Source organism: Scyliorhinus canicula, chromosome 6 (assembly GCF_902713615.1).
Source record: "Scyliorhinus canicula chromosome 6, sScyCan1.1, whole genome shotgun sequence".
Taxonomy (NCBI): domain Eukaryota; kingdom Metazoa; phylum Chordata; class Chondrichthyes; order Carcharhiniformes; family Scyliorhinidae; genus Scyliorhinus; species Scyliorhinus canicula.
The window spans coordinates 79,690,115-79,713,298 of NC_052151.1; the positions used below are offsets into that span (position 1 = coordinate 79,690,115).

The 23,184-nt window shown below is 48.5% G+C and overlaps 1 protein-coding gene across 5 annotated transcripts in view; it reads right to left on the minus strand.

Annotated features, from left to right (window-relative positions):
• Positions 1-23,184, minus strand: part of LOC119967261 (4-galactosyl-N-acetylglucosaminide 3-alpha-L-fucosyltransferase 9-like) — a 98,751-nt gene that overhangs the window by 21,851 nt on the left and 53,716 nt on the right. The window contains exon 2 of one of the 5 annotated variants that reach the window (XM_038799554.1): positions 19,265-19,331. The exons of the other annotated variants lie outside the window; for them this stretch is intronic. Coding sequence (XP_038655482.1) covers positions 19,265-19,273 — 9 coding nt within the window. The 5' untranslated portion in view covers positions 19,274-19,331. The remainder of the gene's footprint in view (positions 1-19,264; positions 19,332-23,184) is intronic. 5 annotated transcript variants of the gene reach the window in all.

Here is a 23,184-nt window from a genome sequence, read left to right on the forward strand (position 1 = left end):
AAGGATCGTCCCTTTAGTCTGAGATGGTGTCCTCTGATTCTAGTTTTTCCTATAAGTAGAAACATTCTTTCCACATCCACTCTATCCAGGCCTCGCAGTATCCTGTATGTTTCAATAAGATCTCCCCTCATCCTTCCAAACTCCAACGAGTACAGGCCCAGAGTCCTCAACCGTTCCTCTTACGACAAGTTCTTCATTCCAGGGAACATTATTGTGAACCTCCCCTGCACCCTTTCCAAGGCCAACACATTCTTCCTTAGATATGGGGCCCAAAACTGCTCACAGTACTCCAAATCAGAGCCTCAGAAGTACATCCCTGGTCTTGTATTCTGGCCCTCTTGACATGAATGCTAACATTGCATTTGCCTTCTTAACTGCCGACTGAACCTGCATGTTAATCTTAAGAAAATTGTGAACAAGAACTTCCAAGTCCCTTTGTGCTTCTGATTTCCTGAGGATTTTCTTGTTGGAAAATTTACAGCAGAGTAATGCAGGGTGTTCAAAAGGAAAGTATAGGCCCAACATGTTCCCTTTAGGATGAAATGTAGGGCGGCATTCTCCCCGCACCCCCCCACCCCCCCCCCCCCCCCCCGGCCAGATGGGAGAATCGACGGGGCGCCGCGCAAATCGCACCACGACGCTCCGACACCCACACGCGATTCTCCCACCCCCCCCCGAAACCAGCGCCGCGCGAATCACTCGGAGAATCGCCGCAAGTGGCGAGCGGCAATTCTCTGGCCTAAATGGACCGAGCAGCCGCACGTAAACGGCCGAGTCCCACTGACGCCGTCCACACCTGGTCGCTGCCAGCGGGTACTCGTCACAAAGGCTTGGGGGGGGGGGGAGGGGGAGCTCCGTTCCCAGGGGGGGACCTCCAATGGGGTCTGGCCTGCGATCGGGGCTCACTGATCGGCGGGCCGGCCTCTTCCCCCCACCCCCCCGGGCCTACTTCCTTCCACAGCTGGCCCCAGAACCCCGGCGCCATGTTGGTAAAGGGCCGGCGCGCCTGTGAGGTAACTGTGTATGCGCTAGTTGGTGCCGGCCCAACTGCGCATGCGCGGGACCCAAGGCGGCGAGTCTTTTACGCGCCGCCGGGTCTCTGATGCCACGCAGAGGTCCCGCCTCCGTAAACCGTGTGAAACCCCTGCTAGCCCCACAGAGGGGGGAGAAAAGGGGTCTGGGAACGGGCGCCAACGCCGGAGTAAAACACTCCGGTTTTTCCTCCAGTGTTGGCACTTAGACTCCAGTTGGGAGAATCCCGCCATATGGAACGCAGAAACCCTGGCTGGAATAATCAGGACTGGATAAGAAAGAAAACAAGCTTTAGCAGGTAAAAAGGCAGTAATCAGAAAAGATCTTTGTTGTAATCCCAATGGAGGTCCCAAGAACAGGACAATGCGATTTCCCATGACCTCCCCGGAATATGAACTTCCCTTTTAAGGATGGGGGGACTTCCCCTTCAAGGGGGTGGGGATTCTCCCCCACAAGGAGAGCCCCAGCTGTTTAAAAAGCCCAGTCGAGGTGGAGGTTGGGGAAGGAGACCCTTATGGGAGTATTGTAATTGTATTGAAATAAACCTTGTTCGCAATTCCTACTATCGTTTATACATTCTACTGATCGCAGATTTGTCGATGAGGATTCAATGGAGCGAGCACTATGTGCCTAGTCCACCTCATCTGAACTTCAGCAGGCCCCACTACTAACTGCCAAAATGCTGCACATTGTACAGCTGGAACCTTTTAATGCAGGTACAGACATTTGGGGGCAATATGTGCAACGCATGAGCTATTTTTTTCGAACAAATTCAGCGATGAAAGATAAACTGTGATGTTAGTAATGGATTGCGGAGAGCCCACCTTCAGTGTGATTAAGAGCCTGACTCACCTAGACCCCTCAGACGCCCAGTCATTTGTTGTCTTGGTGGCCCTAGTGGGGGAGCATCTCAACCCAAAAACACTGCTCATCGTCCACCATTTCCAGTTCCACATGGCTGCCCAGGCCCTGGGCGGGTCGCTGAGTGACTTCCTGGCACACCACCAAAGACTGGCTGAGACTTTCAAACTTGGAGCGACATTGAATGAGACACTCTGAGACTGCTTGCAGTGCGGACTCCGCGATGCAGCCACGCAACAAAATTACTAGCTGAGGCCTACCTGGACCTGAAATGCGTGGTGGAGACAGCCATCTCCAGAGGAAGCACTGGAAAAGGGGTCCAGGAAATCTAGGGCATGACAGTGCTCAGTCTGGGGGTGCCAAAGCAAGCGCCAATCACACTCGGTTGGAACTGAGGAGATTGCCTCCTGACATCGGGACACCTACCGAGGAGCATGGGCCACCACAATAGGTTGGGAATGCCACCGACGTTCTCCCCCAACCAGGAGGAATTGGAATACGACCACCAGCTAAGGCTGCTGGAACCAGGGGGACACGAGGCCCTGCGAGGATTTGCTCGCATGACGCCCCCCCCAACGAGTGTTGGATCTCAGTCAGTGCCTTACTTGTGGTTGCTCCTGCCAAGGGGCCCATCGACAGGGAGAATTGCCCCCAACAATCAGACCATGGACGGCGGTCAGCCAGGGCCGAGGCCAGGGCCGACCGTTTAGAAGATCCGGAGGAGAAGAGCTCCTTTTGCACTGTATCTTGGTGCCTTGAGTAGCTACCATCACTGTTCCCATACGGATAAATGGCCATCTTTTGCAAATTGAACTTGACACTGGAGCGGTGGTGTCAGTGGTAGATTTGAAAAACTTTGCAATATTCGAGGGGGCACCTGCCTGCTGAACCTATCTAGGACTACGGTGCAGCTCGTCACATATGCTGGAGGACAAGTACGCATTGCAGGAATAACAAAGTCTCCCATTGTGTACGGTCACCAGGAGGCCCACTTGCCTTTAATAGTGGTTAATGGGGATGGGCTAAGTTTGTTGGGCCGCGATTGGCTCTGCAATCTAGATTGGAGCTGAATTCTACAGGTAGTCTCAGTGGTTTATGTGCTATTTTGGGAACGTTTCCCGAAGTATTCCACCCAAGGCTTGGCACCATCAGAGGGACGGTAGCAAGGATTCACGTCGCCCCTCTGCCCAGCCGTCCTGTTCAGTGCGCCTTCGTTGGCAAAGTTATTGTGCAGTTGGATCATCTGAAAGCATTGGACATAATCCGGCCTGTTTGTTTTGCTGATCGTTCCCGCCCTCAAGCAAGACGGCCCCACCCACATTGGTGGGGATTATGAATTAATCATGAACACCGCTTCCCGCCTGGAAAAATATCCACTTACTCCAAACTGGTCGGCGGCATTACATTCACAAAATTAGACATGACCAATGTTTATTTGCAGCTGCCGTTGGATGAGGCCTTGCGGCGTTATGTCACCATCAACACTTGATGGGGCCTATTTGAATATACGGGTTTGCCTTTGGGGTGTCTTCTGCATGCATACCATGGAAAGCGTGCTACTTGGATTGCCACGTGTGGCCATTTATTTGGATGATGTTTTGATCACCTGCGTCTTGAAAGAGGAACACCTGAAAAATCAGAGGCGGTGTTCTGCAGGTTCTCGGACTTTGGCATTCGACTGCATCAAGAGAAATGCGTTTTTCAGTTGTGCAAAGTGGTCTACCTAGTGTACCGAATAGATAGCACTGGCCTCCACCCCGTGGCGGACAAGGCGAAGGCCATCCAAATCCCTCCAGCTCACACCAATGCCACAACTCTGAGGTCATTCTTGGGCTTCGTGAATTATTATGGAAAATCTGTTCCACACTTGGCTGCAATTCTGGCCCCTCTACATTCTCCTTCGTGGAAAAACTCCGAATGGCATTGGTGCCCCGACCTTCCGGTGAATAAAGAGGCGCCTCAAACCTTGGGCTTGATGACACACTTTGATCTTTGAAAACCTTTGATCGTCACCTGTGACCCCCTCTCCCGGATTGGAGCTGTGCTGGTGCATCAAATGCCGGATGGCTCAGTTCGGTCTATGAATTCGGCCACTGCCGTCTGCCTCTGATTTCCATTGCCAATGTCCTGAGTGCCTGTCATTGTCTTTGGAGTCAGTGCCTCCCCATCCTGTCGATGGATTATTGGCCGCATTAAATTTTATGGATACACTTCCTGTCATGGCCTCACCTATTCAGAAATGGTTACAAAAATATGAGGTCTGAGTGAACCTGTGAAACGTCATCCTCATTGGTGCCACTGCAGATCAGTTATCTGGGGAGCAGAAGGCCTTTGTCACCAAGTTTACCGAGTTAAGCGTAGAAGATGGGGTCTTACTCTGTGGAGCACTGGTGGTGATCCTGGAGAAGAGTTAGTTGTTAGTTTTAAGTGACCACCATAGTGGCCACGCCGGGACCTCGCAGATGAAGATGTTAGCTCAGCGCTACTTCTGGTGGCCGGGTATGGATCCAAACATTGACGTTGGCCCGCCAGTGTGACGTCTGTCAAGAACACCAGCGGCTCCCCACCCCTGTACCCGTGGGAATGGCTTGGTCATCCTTGGGCCCGTGTCCATATCAATTTTGCTGGTCCCTTTCTGGGCTACATGTTTCTTCTGCTAATCGATGTGCACTCCCAAGTGGATGTAGGTCCACCGAATGACGTTTGTCACCATCGCAATAATGATCAAGAAGCTCGGCCTCGCCTTCGCCACCCATGGGATTCCGGAGGTCCTTGTGTCCGATAAAGGGCCCTCATTCATGAGCCAAGATTTCTCGGCCTTCTTGCGCTCCAACAGAGTCTGCCATGTTGGGATGGCCCTTATAACCTGGCGCGCATGGGTTACCTGAGCGGGCCAGACAAATCCTGAAGCAGACCTTGAGGAAACAGTGCCCTGGCTCGTTGGATACCAGGTTGGCCCGATTTCTGTTTGCTTTTCAGACAATCCCACCCATGCAGTTACCGGGATTGCCCCTGCAGAACTTCTAATGGGTCGATGTCTACGGATGGATTTGGGGTTGCTGTTGCGTGACATAGGGGCGAAAGTTTGCAAGGCGCAGGATCTTCAGACCGTGGTTCCGTCCAGCGTCCGGCTTGTGTTTTTGTCCGGGGGATGAGATTTATGTCCGTAACCACGCTCAGGGCGACTACTGGCTTAAGGGTTGTTGTGTGGTGGACCGGATCAGCCTCGTATTGCCTGCAAATGGGGGGCCAACAAGTGAAGCACCACGCAGACTACCTTAGAGCGAGCCGCTCGGCGGGGCACCCACGGGAGCCCTGTTGGCCCTTGCTGACCCCTACGACTTCTCCACCCGCACTGTGCCACATAGCAGCCATGCCATTCTGCCCAACTCCTCGTTGGACTTCCCTGAGTTGGAGATGGACTCGACTCCCCCGATGTCATTATATACATCTATGTATATAATGGAGTGCCGACAGGCAGTGATTGACACACAGGATAACCAGTAAGCACACAGAATAGAGCAGCCAATCACCAGACAGTACATGACCACTATAAAGACAGAGGGCACCAGTTTTCCCGCTCTCTCGGGATCCAGCCTCTGAGACAGTCAGAGCTCGTGAGCATAGCCAGTGCAAACACCATGTGGTAGCTAGTGAGTCTGGTCAGGCTAGTGTCAGGTCTCCATTCAAGTCAGCATAGTGTCAACCCACAGTTGAACATGTATAATAGTTTAGATGTTAAATAAAATCGTGTTGCATCTCATCAAGTGTTGGAAGTCTGTCTCTCGCAACACTGCATCAAGTGCAGTCCACATCGACCCAGCCAGCCCAATACATCATGGTACCAGGTAGTGATGCTGAAAATTGACGGACCTACCTTGAGTGAATCAGCGTTGACCAGCAAACATCCATCCGGTGACATGGAAACGTCCGCCCTCCTCCGCAGCTCTGCATCGCCGGCAACGTCGTTACAAATTGGAAGATCTGCAAACAGAAGTTCCAACTCTATCTCGAAGCCACCGACCTCGAGGCCACATCGGACGCTAGGAAGATCGCACTATTTCTCTCCACAGCCGGGGACCACACCATTCACATCTACAACTCCCTTACATTCGCTGAAGGCGAAGACAAGACAAAATTTAAAACAGTCCTGCTGAAGTTCGACAGCCACTGCGACATTGAGGTAAATGAGAGCTTTGAACGGTACATTTACCAGCAGAGGCTTCAGGGTAAGGATGAACCTTTTCAATCCTTTTTCACCCATCTCCGCATCCTCGCGCAGTCAGGTAACTATGACTCGACAATTGATTCCATGATTCGGGATCAGATCGTTTTCGGGGTCCACTCCGATTCCCTTTGCCAGCAGCTACTGAAAGTAAAGCAGCTCACCCTCACCATCATTATCGAAATGTGCGTTCTCCACGAACATGCTAACAATTGGTACTCCCACATCAGGGCGGCAGAAACGGCAAAGCAAACCTCCCACGAGGCGGAACGGGTGCAGGCCATCGCACAAATGCAGGGCCTAAATATCGACGAGAGTGGCCATTTTGCGTGCTTTTCCTGGGCCCCTGCGCATGCGTGTCATGACCGAGGGGATGGCGAGGCAGAAGACCAGCCTGCGCAGGTGCGTACGTCGTTCGACCGTACTGCGCATGCACGTTGGTGCACGGAACGCGCTGAAGTTGGCGTCATGACGTGTCCGAATTGAGGCTACGCCCATTTAAAGCGTCAATGTCCGGCAAAATCACGACGATGTTTACAGTGTGGCAAGCTTGGCCACTACACAGCCCTTTGCAGATCTACTCCACTGCCCAGCATCCAGCGATCCCAGCCACGGCGCAGAAGCGTCCGATTCCATACAGCATGCTATGCCAGACTCCGACCCCGACAGCCCAACAGATTGAGGCTGAGTGCCTCAAATCCCCATACCGGGTGGGCATCATTACGAAGCATGTGCTGCCTCTCTCCAAGATACTGAAGTACCTCCCGATCCTCAGCGTGGATCCCGACGACGAGTGGTGTGCTGTTCTTACAGTCAACAAGGCTCGCATCCGGTTCAAACTGGACACCGACGCATAGGCGAACCTCATCTTGAAATCCGATCTCGATACCATCCGCATCAAACCAAGCATTCTTCCACCTGCCTGCCAGCTCCTTGACTACAATGGCAATGCCATAGCTGCCAGTGGCTCATGCCAACTCGGACTTTCTAATAATTCATTTAAAGCAACACTGTGATTTGAGATTGTAGGACCTGACAGAGCATCCTTTCTCGGTGCTTGGACCTGCAAACTCCTGAACCTGGTTCAGCGAGTCCACACCAAGTTATTCTCACAGGCAACAGCCTCACCTGATGAAAACTTCCAGGATGCAATTGACAGCCACTGCGACATTGAGGTGAATGAGAGCTTTGAACGGTACGTTTACCAGCAGAGACTTCAGGGTAAGGATGAACCTTTTCAATCCTTTTTCACCCATCTCCACATCCTCGCGCAGTCAGGTAACTATGACTCGACAATTGATTCCATGATTCGGGATCAGATCGTTTTCGGGGTCCACTCCGATTCCCTTTGCCAGCAGCTACTGAAAGTAAAGCAGCTCACCCTCACCATCATTATCGAAACGTGCGTTCTCCACGAACATGCTAACAATTGGTACTCCCACATCAGGGCGGCAGAAACGGCAAAGCAAACCTCCCACGAGGCGGAACGGGTGCAGGCCATCGCATAAATGCAGGGCCTAAATATCGACGAGAGTGGCCATTTTGCGTGCTTTTCCTGGGCCCCTGCGCATGCGTGCCATGACCGAGGGGATGGCGAGGCAGAAGACCAGCCTGCGCAGGTGCGTACGTCGTTCGACCGTACTGCGCATGCACGTTGGTGCACGGAACGCGCTGAAGTTGGCGTCATGACGTGTCCGAATTGAGGCTCCGCCCATTTAAAGTGTCAATGTCCGGCAAAATCACGACGATGTTTACAGTGTGGCAAGCTTGGCCACTACACAGCCCTTTGCAGATCTGCTCCACTGCCCAGCATCCAGCGATCCCAGCCACGGCGCAGAAGCGTCCGTTCCATACAGCATGCTATGCCAGACTCCGACCCCGACAGCCCAACAGATTGAGGCTGAGTGCCTCAAATCCCCATACCGGGTGGGCATCATTACGAAGCATGTGCTGCCTCTCTCCAAGATACTGAAGTACCTCCCGATCCTCAGCGTGGACCCCGACGACGAGTGGTGTGCTGTTCTTACAGTCAACAAGGCTCGCATCCGGTTCAAACTGGACACCGACGCATCGGCGAACCTCATCTTGAAATCCGATCTCGACACCATCCGCATCAAACCAAGCATTCTTCCACCTGCCTGCCAGCTCCTTGACTACAATGGCAATGCCATAGCTCCCAGTGGCTCATGCCAACTCGGAGTTTCCAATAATTCATTTAAAGCAACACTGTGATTTGAGATTGTAGGACCTGACAGAGCATCCTTGCTCGGTGCTTGGACCTGCAAACTCCTGAACCTGGTTCAGCGAGTCCACACCATGTCATCCTCACAGGCAACAGCCTCACCTGATGAAAACTTCCAGGCTGCAATTGATGACATCATCAAGCAGTACCACAGCGTGTTCGTAGGAATGGGCACACTCCCAAACTGATACAAAATCCTGCTCAAACCCAACGCCACCCCTGTGGTTCACGCACCGTGTCGGGTGCCGGCATCCCTCAAGGACCGCCTCAAGCACCAGTTGCAGGACCTCCAGGACCAGGGCATCATATCAAAGGTCACTGAACCCACCGACTGGGTCAGTTCCATGGTCTGCGTCAAGAAACCGTCAGGGGAGCTTCGGATCTGCATCGACCCCAAAGATCTAAATCGCAACATCATGAGGGAACATTACCCAATATCAAAACGAGAAGAGTGGCCCATCAAGATGGCTCATGCCAAATTCTTTACGAAGCTGGATGCCTCCAAGGGGTTCTGGCAAGTACAGCTGGACGCATCCAGTCGCAAGCTGTGCACATTCAATACCCCGTTCGGTCGCTACTGCTACAACCGGATGCCTTTTGGCATCATCTCTGCCTCAGAGGTATTTCACCGCATCATGGAACAGATGATGGAGGGTATCGAGGGGGTGAGCGTGTATGTTGACGATGACATAATCTGGTCCACAACTCCTCAAGAACATATCGATTGCCTCAAGCAGGTTTTCCACAGAATCTACGAGCATGGCCTCCGACTCAACAGGGCCAAGTGCTCGTTCGGTCAATCTGAACTCAAATTCCTTGGTGACCACATCTCGCATCAAGCCGTGCGGCCAGATGCTGACAAGATTTCGGTGATCAACACCATGAAGACCCCAGAGGACAAGAAGGCGGTCCTCCGCTTTCTAGGCATGGTCAACTTCCTCGGGAAGTTAATTTCCAACATGGCTTCCCACACCACAGCCCTCCGCCATCTCGTCAGAAAGTCGACGGAATTCCAGTGGCTGCCCACTCATGAGAAAGAATGTTGTGAGCTGAGGGCAAAACTCACCACAGCCCCGGTTCTGGCATTTTTCGATCCTACCAAGGAGACCAAAATATCCACTGATGCGAGCCAGGACGGTATTGGGGCGGTGCTCCTCCAACGGGATGACTCCTCCTCCTGGGCCCCAGTTACGTATGCCTCCAGAGCCATGACGCCCACTGAGCAACGGTACGCTCAAATTGAAAAGGAATGCCTGGGCCTCCTAACGGGAATCGACAAGTTTCACGACTATGTGTATGGCCTCCCAAAATTCACGGTTGAAACGGACCACAGGCCATTAGTCCACATCATACAGAAGGACTTAAACGACATGACACCCCGATTACAACGAATCCTTCTCAAGCTACGCCACTACGATTTTGAACTTGTCTACATGCCAGGCAAAGAACTCATTGTTGCAGATGCCCTTTCCAGGTCTATCACCACACCATGTGAGCAAACTGACTTTGTCTGCCAAATCGATGCGCAGGTGCAATTGTATACCTCCAACCTTCCGGCCTCTGATGGAGGGTCGTTCAAATTCATGAGGAGACGGCCAAGGATCCTCTGCTACAGCATGTGATGCAGCACCTCACGAATGGATGGCAGAAGGGACAGTGTCCCCAGTTTTACAACGTCAAGGACGACCTGATGGTGGTGGACCTTATGAAGCTCGATAGAATCGTGATTCCGCACAGCATGCGAGCTATGTGCTCGGCCAAATCCATGAGGGTCACCTGGAGGTCAAGAAATGTCGACGCAGAGCTCGGGAGGCAGTCTGCTGGCCGGGCATCAGCCAGGACCTCAACACGGTCCTTAACTGCCCTACATGTCAAAAACTTCAGCCAGCTCAACCCAAAGAAACTCTGCAGCAATATGAGATAGTAACCTCCTGATGGTCCAAAGTCGGTGTCGACCCGTTCCACGCCAAGGGGCGTGACTATGTCCTCCTGGTCGACTACTTCTCCAATTACACCGAAGTGGTGAAACTGTCCGACCTCACATCGAAGGCGGTGATTAAAGCATGCAAACGTTCACCAGGCATGGGATACCGCTCACGGTGATGAGTGATAATGGTCCCTGTTTTTACAGCCAGGAGTGGTCTGAGTTTGCCCAGCTATACAACTTTCGTCATGTCACCTCCATCCCCCACTACCCGCAGTCAAACGGGAAGGTCGAGAAAGGGGTCCATATCGTCAAGAGATTACTATGCAAGGCTGCAGACTCAGGCTCCAACTTCAACCTGGCGCTGTTGGCATACAGAGCAACCCCGCTGTCCACTGGGTTGTCTCCAGCACAGATGCTCATTAATCGCACTCTGCGAACCACGGTTCCAGCCATCCACGTTACAGACCTTGACCACCTCACGGTCATACTAAAGATGTAGCAGTCTCGGGCCCAACAGAAATTAGCATACGATGCTCATGCCACGGATCTCCCCGAGCTGGTCCCAAATGATCGTGTTCGTGTGCAGCTGTCTGACGGTGGCTGGTCTGCCACAGCTGTGGTGGTCAAGCAAGTGGCCCCGAGGTTGTTCCTCATCCGCATGGATGATGGCTCCTTCCTACGACGCAACAGACGGGCGCTGCGCAGAGTTCCAAGCCCGCCACTCAACCGTGATGTCCCGCCTCCCACAATGCTTCCTCCGGACGTGCCCTACCACGAGGCCACCGATCTACCAGCATTCTTGCTGACCTCCGCGACCACCGCATTGGAGGCAGTCCTGCCTATCCAAGTGCAGGCGGCCCCTGATCCACCCTTAAGATGGTCAACCAGAATTCGTCGCCCGCCACAAAGACTAAACTTATAGACTGAACTTTTGCACAATTTTGTTACCTCATCGTTTTGACCTCTGTAAATATTGTTTCTACCATTTCATCTGCCCTATATCTGCACTAGCGACACCTTCCTATGTATATAAGTTCATTTTAGCACATTCTGTATATAGTCACGCACATATACACATCCACACGCACATGCACCTTACTATTTATTATCTGAACACATACAATGTATAAACAAAAAGGTAGGGGAGATGTCATAATATACATCTATGTATATAATGGAGTGCAGACAGGCAGCGATTGACACACAGGATAACCAGTAAGCACACAGAACACCAGACAGGACACGACCACTATAAAGCCAGAGGGCACCAGTTTTCCCGCTCTCTCGGGATCCAGCCTTTGAGACAGTCAGAGCTCGTGAGCTGGCCAGTGCAAACACCATATGGCAGCTAGTGAGTCTGGTCAGGCTAGTGTCAGGTCTCCATTCAAGTCAGCATAGTGTCAACCCACAGTTGAACATGTATAATAGTTTAGATGTTAAATAAAATCGTGTTGCATATCATCAAATGGTAGAAGTCTGTCTCTCGCTACACTGCATCAAGTGCAGTCCACATCGACCCAGCCAGCCCAACACATCACCCGGGACCCCCAATGCGTCCCCTGCTGATGCCACAGGTGTCCAAAATTCCCTGCTAGTCAGGACGCACATGGTGATCCACTACCCATCGCTGGATACTCGATGCTCCATTGAGGGTTACCCATTTCTTAAAAGGCGCCGGCATCTGCCCTCGCTTCCTGCCTCCCCATCTGGCCGCCATGGTCTTTGGTGGGGGGGGGAAGAATGTCATAACGTGGGTTAAGCAGGTCATGGGACACTAATGAAACTTTAAGCAGGCATGGGACACTTATGAGACTGGGGGATTGATATTCCAAAATGATAGGGAATATGCCCTCCCTACTGAGGAGCCCCCTTCTACATCCTGTATAAAACCGGAGGGCCATGAACTGTGAGTGCTTCCTGTAAATTAACTTCTCTGTACTTGTTCTGTTGCATTAAACATTTTCTCCTTTTGTTCAACCTGTTCAGCTTGGTGTGGACTCCTTTCCGGACTTAAAATACTACTGATGTTCTTGCCTATTTTTAAAGGTTCTTCGTATCCTTTAGCAACATTATACATTGCGCACTGCCTATCAGCAGCATAATTTGTTCGATTTTACTCATTTCCTGTCTCTGTAGATGTTTACAGTCCACCATAAGGATTGGGCTGAGCACATGCAATTCCTTATTGATACAGGAAAAGGCACTGATCATCAATGGGAATCATTTTGAAGGTATTTATCCTTCAGGGTGTGAGGATATGTAAACAAAATGTTAATCAACTGCCTCGCCCGACCCAGAAATCCTTCTGCGCTTTGAATTTTGCATAGAGCCTATAGCATATCACATCTTCCAAATGATGCCTCATCAATGAGCAGATATAAATATCTCTAGGATTATTGCCCTTAACGAAGAAGGATCTCTTTGCACTTCAATGGCACGTTGTAATCAATGAGGTCACTTATGACCTACGTTTACTATACCAAGGAGACATGGCACTGCTTTTGAGGTACACAGACCACAGACGTCATGTCATCGGCATTATGCTTTCATGTTACGATCCCCAATGGGACTTGGATATTGTCGTAGTTATCTTCTACATGATCTGAGCCCATGCAGTTCCGCTTCTTAGTGACCACTTCAGCTCACATCTGCAATGGCACCAGCATTTGTCGAATGATTCATTCATTGTCATCCTTTTGGTGCTTTCTCACCTCGAACACCTATTGTTATCGCTCTTTCATGCCTTTGCAGCGATAACACTGGTCTCATTCTAGGACCATCTCTTTCCTCACTCCCTTGTCTGGAGATCAGGTCAGGTGTGAAAAGTGAGCCTGCTGCCGCCAGTTCATCTTCTCCACCAAATCTCTTTTGAGTCACAGCCTAGCGGATGATCTCGCAATAGATCTCGTCTCAGCAAGGATTGGCATACTCTTCCCGAGGTACCTTCAGATTTCTCTCCTCTTATAAACTAGGATGCCATGGAGATCTTCAATAATGTTGCAATTCCCGATCTTTACAGAGGGGGTTCTGACACCGATGTTGAAGCAAACCTCAATTCGATTCACGCATACCTCACAGAAAGAGAAACTGGCTCTAACCCAGAAATTGATCTAAAGCCCGAGGATTCCAAAATCGATTCTTTCCTCAAATATCTCAAATTAATTATAAAGTCCGAAACTGACATCATATTGCTTATAAATTGACACTACCTCAGCGTAGAAAATGAGATCCATCCTTAACAATGGTCCTCTAACAAACAAGATGTTAGACATACTTTGAATTAAGTACTGAAACCAGAATTGATGATGCAATATATTATCATATTATCCCCATGCGATAAAACAGTATATCCCAATCTCATCGGAAAGATAGAGAATGCTTTGTTCCTGTATCACCGAGATTCACCTTTCTGCAAGGTTTTGCTCTGGAATGTCAACAGACAAAATATTCAGATGTGATCGGAACTCCTTTCGGTGTAATATAATCTAGCTAGCGTAAAGTCCATCGTTCTTGGAACCAACAGTACTTAATCGACGGTCCCATTAACAATGAGGAACCAGGAACAGGTTATTATCGCTACGGTTCGATTAATTAGAGGAAACTCATAAATTTCAATCCTCTCACCAGGAATTTAAACAATTTATTACTAATATCATGAATATGGATTTTATGAATAAAAAGGTCAAATCATATTTTGGGAAAATTATAAAGCAAGATTTGTCCTCAGGTATGGAGGAAGAACTATAGTACAAAGATACAAAACTTTAAAGACTGAACTAAGATGAGATTACTTTGAATCATCTACCATTCGAGCCCCAGGATAACAAACATGAAAATAATATGTTAAGTACTGATCACAGAACGCTTTACTTTCTTGCAGTTATATGTAACTGTACTGTACATCCTCTCAGGAAGACCAAGTGTTTAATTTGTCACCACGTGATGGCCAGAAAGAAATAAAGCTATGTCTGCGTTGCATGCTGAAATTTAGAGATGCTAAATGTGATATAGAATTCTCTTGTATGGTTTCTATTTTCCTTCTCTTTCCTGAGAAAAGGATAAAGTGGATCCTTGGATTCCCCTAACTCAGGAAATATTACTAACCTATGGGGATTGGAAGTGGGTGACCACCAAGTTTTAAAAAAATTATTCACGGGATGTGGGTGTCGCAGGCTGTGCCAGCATTTATTGGCTATCCTTAATTGCCCTTGAGGGCACAGTTAAGAGTCGACCCCACATTGCTGTGGGTCTGGAGTCATGTGTAGGCCAGACCAGGTAAGGACAGCAGATTTCCTTCCATAAAGGGCATTAGTGATCCAGATGGGGTTTTAGGCCAATCGATAATGGTTTCATGGTCATCATTAGACTTTTAATTCCAGGTTTTTTTATTAAGTTTAAATTCAAACACCTGCTCTGGTTAGATTCAAACCCAGATCATTATCCTGGGTCTCTGGATTATTAGTCCAGTGACAATACCACTATGTACAACCAGGAAATAGTGGAATTGGTTAAAGGCTGAATATCAAGCAGAGCTCCAAAGGAAATCTCTCAGACAACCTGGAAGAGCTTATGTTAGAAAATATCACACACCAGATTTAACCCAATGTATTTGAGATGAGATTCATGACCCTGATTTTCCGGTGAAGAAAATTATTGCATTTTATAATAATAATAATCACTTATTGTCAAAAGTAGGCTTCAATGAAGTACTGTGAAAAGCCCCTTATCCCCCCCTTTCGAAAAAGGAGACCGTTTGCATCTCAGAAGGGAGTGCAAAATAAATCTATTCAACCTCTGTATCCCAATTATCAATGTGGGAATACCTCAGATTTGGAGACCTAACTCTTTCCAACCCTCAGCCATTTCAAGAACTAATTAATACATTAATTTAAAAATAAATACTTATTAAATTAAAATAAGTTAGTTAACTTTCTGCTTCCTAGCACTAGATTTCAACTATAGATGTAAAACGCTAAATACAGTAATTCCTGCCTCAGGTTTAGATACCCCTCTACTTATAATTAAGTAATTAACTAATTAGGTTTAATATTTTATTTTGAAATTGAGTGCAGATTCCCTACCAGCCAATCAGGTCACAGCTTTCCTGTCACTTTTTCAGTTTTTTAACCTGAGGTCAGTTACTCTGTTTACTCACTGGCTGGAACTCCGCCCTCCGACTCTGCTCCCAGTCAGCTGTAATCTTTGTAAACTCCCAGCTCCCCTCACACTCTGTGAGGAAATGAAAGGAGCACCTTGCTCACTCCTCACCGAACTCCCTTCATCACCAAACTCCCACTTTAGCAGTGCAGCCCTAAGTCAGCACTGTAATATGGTTCACTTTTATATATTTAGGTAAACTGGCTTGGTCAATTTATCTAATTAACAATGCAGCTGCAAGCAGAGCCTGAGTGAACTCTGTTTAAAGCTGTTTTTAAACTCAACAGGCTGGATTTTCTGATTCTGGGGCTATGTCTCCACGCTGGTGTGGGAACAGTGGCCTTTTACGGCAGAAAAAATGGTGCAAAACGGCCACCAATTCTCTGTTTTACTGGGGGCTAGCAGGACGGCAGCCTGGAGCATCCAGCTCTAGCTACCGATATGCCCCGGAGAATTTCAGGGTCTGTGGCTGTGCATGCGCACAGTGGCAGCCTGCAGCGGCCGTGCCGTACTACATGGCGCCAGTCGCTAGCGGACTCAGCCCGCAAAATAGACTCCTCTTCGGCCAGCTTGCATGCCCTCCGGACCACTCCCTCCAAAGTGCCCCCTGCCCCGAATAATATCCCCCCTGCCCGTGGATTGACCCTCCCCCGACTGAGGCGGCGCTGGACTGAGTCTGCAGCCGCCATGCCGAGTTCCCGACAGGTGAGACCACACGTGTCCCATGCTGTCGGGAACTCGGCCGGTCGGGGGCGGAGCATTGGGACTTAAGCAATGTCCTGAGGCTGTTGATATGTGGCGCGGTGTACTCAGAGAGTATGCCGTCTTGGGGGTAGGGCGGTGGCGCATCGCAAAAGCGGCGCCACCCCCGATTTGGTCGGGAACTCGGATTCTCCGGCCAGTCCCCAAACGCGATTTCAGCGTCGGCGACCAGAGAATCCAGCCCAACTTCTTTCAACCCAAACTGCAACTTTTAAGTTAATTTACTCAATAAAGACTAGATTTGGATTTTTTTTGTTTATATAATATATATTATGTATGTATCTTTGCCTATATGTATATTACTGTTTATATTTAATAAAATGTTCATTAAAAGAAAACAAATATTGGGATATGTTGCAACAGCACACAAATCATAGTGGCAGATTACAAATTAAACCAACACCCCACGGTGTTAATTCATTCCCTGTTCAAAAGCATTAACATATTCCAGAACATCGGGGAAAAAGCTGATTCATTAAAACAATAAACTCACTTGTACATCAAGGAATTCTAATTAAGTAACTGTCACGCTATAACTCGCCTATGTTTAGAGTTGCTAAAATAGATGGCAAATAGCGATTGGTCATCGATTATACTAAATTAAACAAATACACCGAGCCTGATGCAAGCGAACAAACGTTCAACAAATGGTTAGCCAATTATAAAAATATATAAATCTTGTGTAGACAGGGCACACTAAAGAGAGATGGCAAAGAGACAGATATTGTGGTAGATGTTGGTACCAATGGTATAGGCAGAAAAAGAGATGTAATAATAATTAATAATCTTTACTGTCACAAGTAGGCTTACATTAACACTGTAGTGAAGTTACTGTGAAAAGCCCCAAGTCGCCACACTCCGGCGCCTGTTCGGGTACGCAGAGGGAGAATTCAGAATGTCCAATTCACCTAACAAGCATGTCTTTCGGGACTTGTGATAGGAAACCGGGGCACCCGGAGGAAATCCACGCAGACATGGGGAGAACATGCAAACACCGCACAGCCAGTGACCTAAGAAGTTATGAAGCAACAGTGCTATCCACTGTGTTTCAGTGCCAGTCCAAAAGCAGAATTTAGGGGTCTGGAATTAGATTAAAACACAAGACCCAAAAAGGAGTAATCTCTGTACTACTTCTGGTGCCACGTGATAGTAAGTATAGAAATAGGAGGTTACATCAGATGAATGCATGGCTGGAGAGATGATGCAGGAGAGAGGGCTTTAGATTTCTGGGACATTGGGTCCATTAATGGGGATAGTGCGACATGTACAGGTCGGACAGTTTGCACCTAAACCGAAATGACACCACTGTCCTTGCAGTGAGGTTTGCTAGTGCTGTTTGGAACGTTTTAAACTAACTTGGCAGGGGCCCGAGAGAAGGTTAAGCAGGGATAGATGCACATCCAAAATTAGAAGAGACATCAAGTGAATCAGGAAGGCATAGAATCATAGAATTTACAGTGCAGAAGAAGGCCATTTGACCCATCGATTCTGCACAGGCCCATGGAAAGATCACCCTACCTAAGCCCTCACACCTCCACCCTATCCCCGTAACCCAGTAGCCGCATCTAACCTTTTTTGGACTGAGGGCAATTTAGAATGGCCAATCCACCTAACCTGCATATCTTTGGACTGTGGGAGGAAACCGGAGCACCCGGAGAAAACCCACGCAAACACGGGGACAATGACCCAAGCCGCAAATCGAACCTGGGACCTTGGAGCTGTGAAGCAACTGTGCTAACCAATGTGCTATCATGCCGCAAGAATGTCCAGATCTTAAGTCACAAGGGAGTTTGGTAAGATCGGATGGTATTTATCATGATGCAAGAAGTCTGAAGAAGAAGGTTGATGAATTGAGGGCACAAATTAAATCATGGGGCATGGTGTCATTGCTGTCACTGAGACATGGTTAAGAAAGAGGCAGGATTGGCAGCTCAATGAATCAGGATACAGGATCTTCAGGCAAGATAAAGAAGGAGGTAAAAGAGGAGGGTGTGTCTCAAATCTGATCAGCAAATCAATTACAGCGGTAAGGAGTGGTGACATTTTGGAAGGCTCTTAAACTGAAGCCATATGATTAGAACTTAAAAACCAACACGAGGAATCACATTGCTGGGAGTGTTCTATAGGCCCTCTAACAAGCCAAGAGAAATAGAAGAGCAGATATGTCGCCAAATTTCAGAGAAGTGTGAAAGTAATAGGGTAGTGATAGTGGGGGATTTCAACTTCCCCAACATTAATTGGGGTAGCCATAGTGTGAAAGGTTTAGAGGGAGCATAATTCTTAAAATGCAATCAAGAGAACTCTTTATGCCAGTATGTAGAAGGTCCCACCTGGTAAGGAAGCTGGGCAAGTGGTTGGAGTATCAGTGGGGAAGCATTTTTCATACAGTGATCATAACTGCAAGATTCACGATTGTTATGGAAAAGGACATGGATGGGCCTAAGATCAAAGTTCTAAACTAGTGGATGGTCATTTTTAATAAGATCAGGTATGATTTGGCCAGAGTGGACTGAGAGCAGACACTTGTAGGTAAATCTGTGACAGAACAGTGGGACACATTGAAGCAGGAAATAGGGAGAGTGCAGGGCCAACATGTTCCAATCAAGAAAATGGGCGAGACGAAGAATTCCAGTGAACCATGGAGAATGAGGGATCTACAGCATTAGATCAGGAGAAAAAGGGAGGCTTATGGCAGATATTGAAGGCTCAAACAGCAGAAGCGCTTGAGGCATATAGAATGTGCAAGAGGGAACTTAAAAAGGAATTTAGGAGAGCAAAAAGGGACATGAAATGATACAGGCAAGTAAAATAAAGGAAAATCCATAATTGGTTTACAAATACATATCAGGGTAAAAGGATAACTTGGGATAGAATTACTTTAGGTGCGATTCTCTGGATGCATTGTGCTCAAGGGAGAGCACAAAACGGCCGGAGAATGCTGGGAGCGGCCTGCAGTGAGCCTCCCAACAGGCTTTGCACCTCGTGAGATTCTCCGGAGTCCCGCGAGGTGTCAGAGTCAAAACCAAGCCCCAAATGGGCAGCACTGAATGATGCTCACGGGATCCATTGGCGTTCTTTGATTCTTCGGCCTCCCCAGGAAGGTCTGATCTCTGAGTTCAGCTCGCCTGTGCGAAAAAAAATTCAACGTGTGAGCTAAACCTGTGAGAAACTCCCCAAGGCCCAAAAAAGTGTCATTGAATAGTGGTGGGGAACCCGTCGGTACAGCCGGTGGGAAACTCCCTGAAATATGCGCCACAAATTAACTTAGAAATTCTTTAGAAGAATGGAGCACTTTGTGTTAATGTTCACTCATGGCAGGGACAGTGTCGGTATAGAAATCAGGAAGAACTGTAATAAAATTAAAGGGATTAACATAGACAGAGAGGCGATTCTGAGTGGTCTGGCAGGCTTAAAAGTAGACAAATATCCAGGGCCAGATGAGATGTATCCCAGGCTGTTGAGTGAAGCACGGGAGGAAATAGCAGTGGGCCAGCAATAATTTTCAATTCCACAGGAGAGGTGCTGGATGACTGGAGGTTAGCCAATGTGGTACCATTTTTCAATAAGGGAGGAAGGGATAAATGAGAAAACTACAAGCCAGTCAGCCTAAACTCAGAAGTGAGGAAACTATTGGAAGCAATTCTGAGAGACAGAATTAATCTGCATTTGGAGAGGCAGGGATTAATCAAGAACAGTCAGCATGGTTTTGTTCAAGGGAGGTCATATTTGACCAACTTGATTGAATTTTTCAAAGAGGTGACCGGGTGTGTAGATGAGAGAAATGCATTTGATCGCTGGCTTTTAAAGCAGACCAAGGCAGGCCAGCAGTGCGGTTCAATTCCCGTACCAGCCTCCCCGAACAGGTGCCGGAATGTGGCGACTAGGGGCTTTTCACAGTAACTTCATTGAAGCCTACTCATGACAATAAGCGTTTTTCATTAAATTTCTTGGACTTCACGGGCAGCACGGTAGCACAAGTGGATAGCACAGTGGCTTCACAGCGCCAGTGTCCCAGTTTTGATTGCCTGCTGGGTCACTGTCTGTGCGGAGTCTGCACGTTCTACCCATGTCTGTGTGGGTTTCCTCCGGGTGCTCCGGTTTCCTCCCACAGTCTAAAGATGTGCTGTTAGGTGGATTGGTCATGATAAATTACCCTTAATGACCAAAAAAGTTAGGAGGGGTTACTGGGTTACAGGGATAGGGTGGAAGTGAGGGCTTAAACGGTGCAGACTCGATGGGCCGAATGGCCTCCTTTTGCACTGTATGTTCTATGTTCTTATGTTCAAAGAGGTCCCGCATGGGAGACTGACAGTGAAGTTAAGCGCCCATGGGACTCAAGGAAATTTGGCAAATTGGATCAATAATTGGCTGAATGGCAGAAAGTGGAGGATGATGGTCGAGGAGTATTCTTCTGACTTAAAGCCTGTGTCCAGTGGAGTCCCACAGGGGTCAGTGTTGTGACCTTGGCTGTTTGTGTTTCATATAAATGATTTAGATATGAATGTAGGAGGGTTGATCAGTAAGTTTACAGATGATATGAAAATGGTGGGTGGTAAATAGTGAGGATTGCCTTCGATTACAGGAGGATATAGATGGGCTGGTCAGATGGGTGATCACTGGCAAATGGAATGCCATCTGAAAAAGTGTAAGGTGATTCACATGGGCAGGACAAACAAGGCAAGGGAATACTTGATAAATGGCAGGATCCTGGGAAGCACCGAGAATCAAACGGACCTTGGTGTGCATGTACATCTGTCCCTTAAGGTAGCAGAGCAGTTGAATACAGTGGTTAAGAAGGCATATGGTATACTTGCTTTTATTAGCCGAGGCATAGAGTTTAAGAGCAGGGAGGCTATGCTGGAACTGTATAAAATATTGGTTAGGCCACAGCTAGATTTTTGTGTGCAGTTCTGGAATCCACATTATAGGAGGGATCTGATAGCACTGGAAAGGGTGCAAAGGACAATTATCAGGATGTTGCCTAGGCTGGAGAGCTTTTATTAAGAAAGAGAGATTGGATCGACCTGGTTTGTTTTCCTTGGAGCAGAGTAGATTGGGGTGAGATGTGATTTTAAAAAAAAATTAATTTACGGGATGTGGGAGTCGCTGGTTAGGCCAGCATTTATTGTCCATCCTTCAGAAGGTGGTGGTGAGTTGCCTTCTTGAACCGTTGCAGTCCTTCGGTAAGAAGTCTTACAACACCAGGTTAAAGTCCAACAGGTTTGTTTCGAATCACTAGCTCTCGGAGCACTGTTCCTTCCTCAGGTGAATGAAGAGGTAGGTTTCAGAAACATATATATCGACAAAGTCAAATATGCAAGACGATACTTTGAATGCGCGTCTTTGCAGGTAATTATGTCTTTTCAGGTCCAGATGGAGCAACTGGAGTTGTGAATTGTCTCAAGCCAGGACAGTTGGTAGGATTCCACAAGCCCAGGTCAGATGGTGGGGGGTGAATGTAGTGAGACATTGGTTGAAGCTGCCCCCACCCTAATTGCTGAGAGGCAGTTATCTGTCAATCACCTGAGGCCTGTTTAGGGGCACATTGTATGCTTCTCTTTGAAGTTAAGGTATCTTTTGAGTCATCAGTTAGCTGAGGTCTGTATAAAAGACAGACAGAGAGCGCACACAGTAAGCGAGCACTTTTCCAGGAGACTCATCCGGAGTGAGACTCATACAGAGTGGGAGATTGAAACTTGGTAATTTTGTGCAGTGAGGTAATTCGGTGCAGAGTGTGAGGAGGTGCTCTTTAACCCTGGTAAGTGACTGGTAAGTAGTCTCTCTTTTTCTTTTCATTGTCTAATTTATTTATTTTTATTTTGAAATTCTAGTTGTTTAAGTTTACCAAGGGTTTAAGACATGGCAGGAGATCCCAGACCCGTGTCATGCTCCTCGTGTGCGATGTGGGAGCTCAGGGACACGTCCACTGTCCCTGGCTCCTTCACATGCAAGAAGTGTGTTCAGTTGCAGCTCTTGTTAGACCACTTGACGGCTCTGGAGCTGCGGATGGACTCACTTTGGAGCATCCGCGATGCTGAGGAGGTCGTGGATAGCACGTTTAGCGAGTTGGTCACACCGCAGGTGAAGGTTACTGAGGGAGATAGAAAATGGGTGACCAAAAGAAAGAGCAAGAGTAGGAAGGCAGTGCAGGTGTCCCCTTGTGTCATCTCCCTGCAAAACAGATATACCGCTTTGGATACTGTTGAGGAAGATGGCTCACCAGGGGAAGGCAGCAGCAGCCAGGTTCATGGCACCGTGGCTGGCTCTGCTGCACAGCGGGGCAGGAAGAAAAATGGCAGGGCTATAGTGATAGGGGACTCGATCGTAAGGGGAATAGACAGGCGGTTCTGTGGACGCAATTGAGACTCCAGGATGGTATGTTGCCTCCCTGGTGCAAGGGTCAAGGATGTCTCGGAGCGGCTGCAGGACATTCTGGGGGGGGGGGGGGGGGGGGAGGGTGAACAGCCAGCTGTCGTGGTGCACATAGGCACCAACGATATAGGTAAAAAACGGGATGAGGTCCTACAAGCGGAATTCAGGGAGTTAGGAGTTAAACTAAAAAGTAGGACCTCAAAGGTAGTAATCTCAGGATTGCTACCAGTGCCACGAGCTAGTCAGAGTAGGAATGTCAGGATAGATAGGATGAATGCGTGGCTCGAGAGATGGTGCAAGAGGGAGGGATTCAAATTCCTGGGGCATTGGGACCGGTTCTGGGGGAGGTGGGACCAGTACAAACCGGACGGTCTGCACTTGGGCAGGACTGGAACCGATGTCCTAGGGGGGGTGTTTTCTAGAGCTGTTGGGGAGGGTTTAAACTAATGTGGCAGGGGGATGGGAACCAATGCTGGAAGTTGGAAGGTAGTAAAACAGGGACAGAAACAAAAGGAAGTAAGGGGAAAAGTGCAAGGAAGAGAAGACATAGTCAGAAATCCATAAGGGCGACAGTACAAGGTACAGTGACTGAGGGGAGCACAGTGA